Genomic DNA, 7,777 nt, shown 5'->3' with positions numbered 1-7,777 from the left:
AAAGAAATAAATATTGGAACCGCACGACCTTTAAAAATGAGCATGTATACAATTTTAAAGAACCCTGCATGACAATATATATTAAACAACTCAATAAAAGTTAACTAAATCCTCTTGAAGTATACGACTTTTAATATTTAAACATTTAATTTCTGATGAAAATTCCTAATTGGTTGTCGTTTGTTGCTGTGCTTTAAGTTCATTTGGTATAAATAAGGCCGTTAGTTTTCTAGTTCGAATTGTTTTACATTTGTCACCGCTTACCTACATGTCTAGTTATTTACATCTGTGTCATATTTTCTCTTATGGAGATTTACCTCATTGACAATTATACTATATCTTCTTAGTTTTATAAATATCAAATTCAAAAGAATCAATAACTTCAAAAAACCTGTTTAAACATAAGATTTTCAATATCTATTTTCATATATATGCTGACCAAAAGGACATTTGTGTGGATTGAATATTGCTGCAAATAATTTTTATGAAACCTTCTTACAATCTTTTCACCTTTTATTTCAGAATTTACGAACTTCAACACTTTCTCAGAATCATTACCATAAAATGTCATACCTCTTATTTTGTTTCCCCCAGAATGTTTTTTTTTTTTTGGGGGGGGGGGGGGGATTCTGAGTATATAAATGTGGCATTCCTTTATATTGGGACGACATGTATTTTTGTGGAATTCTCTCTCGGTGAATGTACTTATAGTTTTTACAGGTTTTTGTTTTTACAAAGTAATATTTTAAATCAGAAAGGAAGCTATGAATATCTAGTGAATTCATTTATATTTGACCAATATTTGTTTCTGTAACTTGCTATTCGATGTGCCATACCATTACTTTCAATTATTTTTTTTTATTGTTTGTTTATTAATAATTTGCTTGTATATATAGTGATCTGTTTTGCTTTATTTTGCTTGTATTTTGAATTCTTTAAAATTTACATAGTGTTTTATTGCTTTCATATCTATTCATATTTTAAAGAAAACCAGTAAGAAATAATGATGACTAGCCCGCAATAACATTCTTCCTGTTATTAATATCAGATAAATATCAATGCATTGTAATCACATGTCAAGGGAATATTTGAAAAATCAACAATTATAATATTCATATGATATTTATTTTCAACATTATAATTTCTATAACCAGTTTCAATTCATCTTGCAATATTGCAATTACTTCTTGTATTTTTTACATATCGCTTCAGGTCGAAGTAAATTAAAATTAAAAAGATCACTTTAATATAATAGATAACAACAAATTTTTCTATTTAATAACGAGCCTCCTCATGGGGGAGTGAGTCCAAGTAATCTAATACTCATAGATATTTGGCCAATATAATCAAACAATCATTAACTATTATTTTAAACAAGATAATCAAATAATCACAATTACAGTCCTAGAATATCGGAAAATTAAATAATCATGAAATATTTGGTTTGGTAATTGAATAATCACTATTAAAACGGCAAAGTAATCGCATAATTATAAAACCAACGAGGAGGCTCTAAAACCTACTACATGCATGTGGTATTACACATTCTTCCATATATACAATTGTTGGACACATGTAGCATTTTACAGTCGCATAAATTAAACGTGAATGAATTTTAATGACTGAAAAATGATACGATGATTTCTGCTGCCTAATGAACGACACATATATCATAACAAAATTATAAATAATATTATGAATATAATTTCTTTCATCAAGTAACAATAAGTATTGAATAAAATACCTAAAAACACTAAGATTCAATGCAAAATCTAAACTGTTATGCATTACAAAGAAGATGGTGCACGAAGGGCCCATATTGACCATTGAATTTTATAAAATTATAATGCAATTATTTCAATAGACTTTTGATAAAAAACGTATCAATCTATTTGATAATTTAAAAACTAGCAGACAATGATGTTTTTCAGCATGCAGTAATCATGTCATTACGACACCACTTATTTCCACTGAAACTCATAGTTGTAACTTTTTGAAATTCTCACCAACTTGCAGATGTGATAAACAGAATTATGCTTAAGAATCTAAAGTAAGGAATCCTTGAACATGGGTATGTCTTCCTCCTGTCTTGCTGTAGTTGCGCTTGAATGCTGTTCTCTTCCTTCTAAGTTGACATTACCTGTAACGACATATAAACGTGAGTTTAATGTTTGTAATTTAGGGAGTAACAATACAAGGCTACACACAATAATTGAAACTCCAAACTGTTGAAATCATATAATTTGTTTTTGTAATCTGTAATCAATCTATTACGCCTAAAAGATGATTGTGTCTTGAACCATGAATTGTTTTGGAATTTGGGGCCCTCAATGCTATTCCATTTCCTGTTTGTTTTAACACTTACATGTAACTCTGTTTTTTTATTCGGGCGTCACTGATGAATCGTTTGTAGACGAAACGCGCGTCTGACGTATACTAATAAAAACCCTGGTATATTTGATAAGTCTAATCAAAGTATAATTTCAAAACGTTGATAATTAATTCACATGTTGATTCTTAAAGCACAAAAATCATCTTCAAAATGTTATTTTCCTTTTTTTTTTAATAAAGAGTACTTACGTCTTAAACAGTTTGATCTTTGCAGATATACAACTAAGCCGAATACCAATATACATGTAAATACAGCAGCAGAAATTCCAATAGCTAAATTCCTTAGTTTCGCATCTGTAACAAAAAGAAAATACTATTTTTTCCATGTCCGGTAGTTTTCGAAAAGTTTTTAGTTTTAAATTTAGAAAATACTGATTCCCTTTACAAGTGTTTCTTTCCGATATTACATCATTGATACATCAAACTATATACATAGCATTTTGGGGTCACATGAACATGATATGTGTGCCATTCCGGAGCAATAGGGACTAGCAATGGTTATAGCTAACTTCCTTTTGTTCAATCTTTAGTTTTTATGTAGTGTTATGCCGACATTGTCATCTTTTCGTTTTTATGCGAAGACATTTCGAGTGTTATCGCTATTTTGAGTATTTTTCTTTGTATGCGTTTCGATTTTTATTTTCGTGATGATTTGTTAAAATCATGCTACTTTCTTGAAAAAGAAATTTATCAATAAAAAATAAGGGAATACGTGCCGTTGCCAATGTAAACATTAATTTCATAAGCAAAATGTCGATAAACGGATTATCAAAATAAATGTTTTTTTTCAAACTCGATAAGGTCTCTCTGCAAATCCCATCTCCTCGGTGTATATTCGGAACGCTTGCTTTCAGATTCAATCGCCGGTAACGCTTGCTTTCAGATTCAATCGCTGGTAACGCTTGCTTTCAGATTCCGGAAACGCGTACTTTCCGATATTCCAAAAGAAAATTCCAAATACAGTTGAAAGGTAGGTTGCCTCAATCTTAAAATAAACAATACAACACCGTTTATCATGAATGGAATTGTGGTTGACGGAACAAAACAGATAACCAGGTATCGATATTCATGATTTATTATCACATAAACTTGTAGATGAAATTAATTTCGTTTACAACAAAACTGTGTTCTCTTGTTAGTCAGAGAGCACTGTCAAACTTGTAAAAATAGAAAATATCTTATCTTTTCCAAACTTTCTCAACATAGTATTTTAAAAAAAATGTATATATATCATTTTCATACAAAGTGTAAGACAACAAATAATTTTATCAGGTGTATTCCCCGTTTTTTCTGTGTAACGCTTACTTTAAGATTTAGGAAACGCTTACTTTGAGATTTAGGAAACTCGTACTTTAAGATTTAAAGGGCACCAATTCAGAAAAATGTAGTTTGACGCAGCTTTCAATATGAATCTTTCCCTCACATATACACAAAGGTTACAAGGGACACACGATCATGATCTTTTATTTATAGCGCCATTTAAAATACAAAATATTTTACCAGTTGTTATTTTACACATTATAAGACCGTGGTGGATTCCGTGATATAAGAGTTCCCGGGATCAATGCATAAAAAGAGACATAAGGTGACCTTTTTTTTTTTAATTTGGCCCCCCCCCCCCCCCCCCTTCTTTTGTTTAAATCGCTTGAACTGCCTCTGTAATCACCGTGCATCAGTTATTTAAAATCACCCTAAAAACAACATTCTCAGTTTTTGTTTCACTGATTTTTTTTTATCTCTGATCAATCCCTAGGGGGTTGGGAAGTGAGAATAGGGGAGCATGCGTTGGGGTAGGGGCATGGATAGGGGCTGGAAACGTAGAAGTTTGGTTAGGCAAGAGAGAGTGTCAGTCACCCCCGAAAGCACAGAAAAAAATGCCTTTTATAATTTTGTTGACCAGACTACGGACGACCAATTCGTACTCTTGACAGTCAATCACTTTGGGAAAAGATCAAGTCCAAAAATAATTATTATGAAGTCTTAAAAGGCAAATTTTTTTCCCCTGCGCATGAAGGTTCCACAGGAAAAATTCAACTCGTCATTATTATTTGAACTAGCCTAGGAAGTAATTGACTCGTTCAAGTTGGCTCTGAAACTAAATAAACTTGCTTATTGACTTAACCATGTGCATGCAATATGCATTAAAACTTTTTTTTTAATGATGTTTGTTCTTCGCAATCACTGAAAACCTATGTTTGTAATTAAAAAAAAGATAGAGATCCTTTTCTGGGTTCCTTCGAAAACGGGCTTCTTTATCAGCAAATTATTTTATGACTAGACCCTATATTAACTATCAATATAACATATAATTAACATGACTTACTTGTATTGTCCAATTCAAGGAAATAATATCCATTTATAGCACTTAATTTACATGAAACTTAAGAATGGGTGTCATATCCACCTTTTAAATTTTAACATTTCCGATCCCAAATTCGATGAAAAAAAATGTGTTCTGGTCAAGCATGCAGCTGTCAAACAATATTATTCAGGATGTATGTCCATTCGTTTTTTATGTGTTTTGTCATTTGATTTTAGCATGTGATTAGGGACTTTCCATTTTAATTTTCCTCGGAGTTCTAAAAAAACTAAATGATTATTTACCCCCTCCATCCCACCCCTTTTTCAAGTGATCTCAGGGTTGTCGCAAATCGATGAGATTGTAGCTTGTACCTTTGAAAAAGTATCGATTATCTATACAAAGTGTACACACACACCCTCAATTAAAGATTGAAATTATGTATGAGTGTTTAAATTACGATTTCAAAGCACTATTAATAATCATAATCATAGAAATATGATATACAAATTTAATTATGATAAAGTATTCAATTATATTCAAATAATGATATTGATATCAATAAAATTATTGCATTCATACTATTATTAATCCAAATTGAAGTATTACAATAATTGTTATTATTAATATCATAAAGTAGACCTCTATGGAAGGGAATATCCGCCATAATTATACAATTCTTAATTTGTGAAATGCAATTTCTTAATTCGTAACATGTAATTTATTAATTTGTAGCATGTATTCTTTCTATAAAATTTCTAAATTTGTGAAATGTACGTAGTTACTTTGTTTGAATCACGGGTGAGATAGCGTCTGTAAAATTGTTACCGTTGACAGTCAATGAAAAACTCCGTTTCTAAAGAAAACAAATGAAGAAGTCTAGAATGAAATAGTTTCACAATATTACACACGAGGTCGCTGTGGAGCCATGCCAACTCGTACCTTCGCAAACTTGTACCCAATATTTACCAACTCTTATTTCTAGCAATTCGCACCCAATATTTTATGATTTATATCCATTAAGTTTGTTATGTTCTTTTCTATAATATAAAAAATACACATAACATTAAGTGCAACTGCATTTATTGGTAATCTGATGCAATTGGTTTTTAAATCAGAAATCATGTCTAAAGTTAACCAATTCAAGTCGTGTCTTAAACAATCAGCTCTATATTCTGGACACTGTATAAGACGAATCTAGAGTAAACATAGCGTACTAGCTCTTCGTCAACAAATTTTAACACGACCTTAAAAAGCACAAGGCAGTGAATGACAAGGCGTTCACCAAACGCATATGGTCCACCAACCTAATTCTTGTAAATAGCGGGTGGTGCAAGTGGCCTTTCTCAAAAGAAGTCGACCAGTAATAGAACGGCAAATAACGAATAAAAATTGAACGTTAATAGTCTAAAGTTTAATTTCTTATATATATCTGGGCTGTCCAAAACAAATGCTGTCTGCGGATTTTATTGACATCTTTCTTGGACATCATATATATCTGAGTATTTGATGAAACAATGTTAACTTACATAAATATTTAAACCTACTAGACGATTGTATTTATTTTAATTTATTTAATACTTAAATACGGGTCGTCAGTTTCCCTATCGAAGGTCTTCGGTTTTCTCCAGGCATTGCGGCTTTCTCCACTAGTAAAAACTTGCCAACTCGAACTATCTAAAAAGCGGCGCTTACAAGTGGCGTTAAAACACTAACAACCAATAAATCGATTTAAAAGATACGAAAGGCTTTCATATATAAACTAAATAGTAAAATCTCCTTGAACACATGTTTAAAACAAAGATCAGTGAAAAAGGCTTCATAGGATGTTTTGTCTAATCTTTTTGAAGCGAAAAAGCAATTACAAGCATTAAACATAGTCCAAACGTTATTATTAGATATTATAACAAATACGAGCCATGATTAAAATTCACAAAATATTCATTTCGCCCTTATTTTCACCCAATCTTAGTTTTTACAAAGTCAATAAGTAAAACTCAATGGCATCTGGTGTTCAAAGTGCAGTACTGATTCTGTAATCTGTGTTTTCATACACCCGTCTATATTTATTTTTCTTAACACAACCCAATTCTCATCTATTTTTGTATCTTCGAGCCTTTTGTCCACTAAGCAGGTGCCAATCAAAAGTAAAAACACAAAAATACTGAACTATGAGGAAAATTCAAAAAGGAAAGTACCAAATCAATTGGCAAAATCAAAAGTTCAAACACATCAAACGAATGGATAACAAACCATTTTTTAAAAGGGTGTTCCAACACTTTCAAGTCAAATAGAAAGGGGTGTACCAACCATATGTCCCTATATAAAAGCGTTAGTAGTCAAACTAGAGGCTCTTAAGAGCCTGTGGCGCTCACCTTGGTCTATGTGCATATTCAACAAAAACACAGATTGATTAATGACAAAATTGTGTTTTGGTGATTGTGATGTGTTTGTAGATCTTACTTTATTGAACATTTTTGCTACTTACAATTATCTTTATCTTTAATGAACTTGGCCCATTAGTTAAAGAGGAACATGTTTTGTTAAAAACTTACAAAAATTTACAAAATTTATGAAAATTGTATAAAATTGACTGTAAAAGGCTGGAACTCCTTAAGGGGTCAACTGACCATTTTTGTCCTGTTGATTTTTTTTGTAGATCTTACTTTGCTAAACATTATTGTTGTTTACAGTTTATCTATATCTACAATATTATTCAAGATAATAAGCAAAAACGGCAAAATTTCCTTAAAAATTACCAATTTAGGGACAGCAACCCAACAACCGGTTGTCCGATTCGTCTGAAAATTTTATGTCAGATAAATCTTAACTTGATAAACAATTTAACACTTGTCAGATTTGCTCTAAATGCTTCGGTTTCAGAGTTATAAGGAAAAATCTACATTTTATCCCTATGTTCTATTTTTAGCCATGGTGGCCATCTTGGTTGGTTGGCCGGATCACGCCACACATTTTTTAAACTAGATACCCCAATGATGAGTGTGGCTAAGTAATGCTAAATTTTGGCCCAGTAGTTTCAGAGGAGAAGATTTTTGTAAAAGATTACAAAAATTTACGAAAAATTGG

At 31.3% G+C, this 7,777-nt stretch overlaps 1 protein-coding gene across 1 annotated transcript in view; it reads right to left on the bottom strand.

Annotated features, from left to right (window-relative positions):
• Nucleotides 1-1,112: 1,112 nt before the first annotated feature.
• LOC139526834 (uncharacterized) overlaps nt 1,113-7,777 on the bottom strand; it is a 31,751-nt gene continuing 25,086 nt past the window's right edge. The window contains exons 5-6 of the mRNA XM_071321983.1: nt 2,581-2,685; nt 1,113-2,140 (exon numbers count right to left, since the gene is read on the bottom strand). Coding sequence (XP_071178084.1) covers nt 2,046-2,140; nt 2,581-2,685 — 200 coding nt within the window. The 3' untranslated portion in view covers nt 1,113-2,045. The remainder of the gene's footprint in view (nt 2,141-2,580; nt 2,686-7,777) is intronic.

Source organism: Mytilus edulis, chromosome 6 (genome assembly GCF_963676685.1).
Source record: "Mytilus edulis chromosome 6, xbMytEdul2.2, whole genome shotgun sequence".
Lineage (NCBI taxonomy): Eukaryota > Metazoa > Mollusca > Bivalvia > Mytilida > Mytilidae > Mytilus > Mytilus edulis.
Note: the sequence above shows the minus strand (reverse complement) of the source record. Positions and strands in the feature narration are given on the sequence as shown.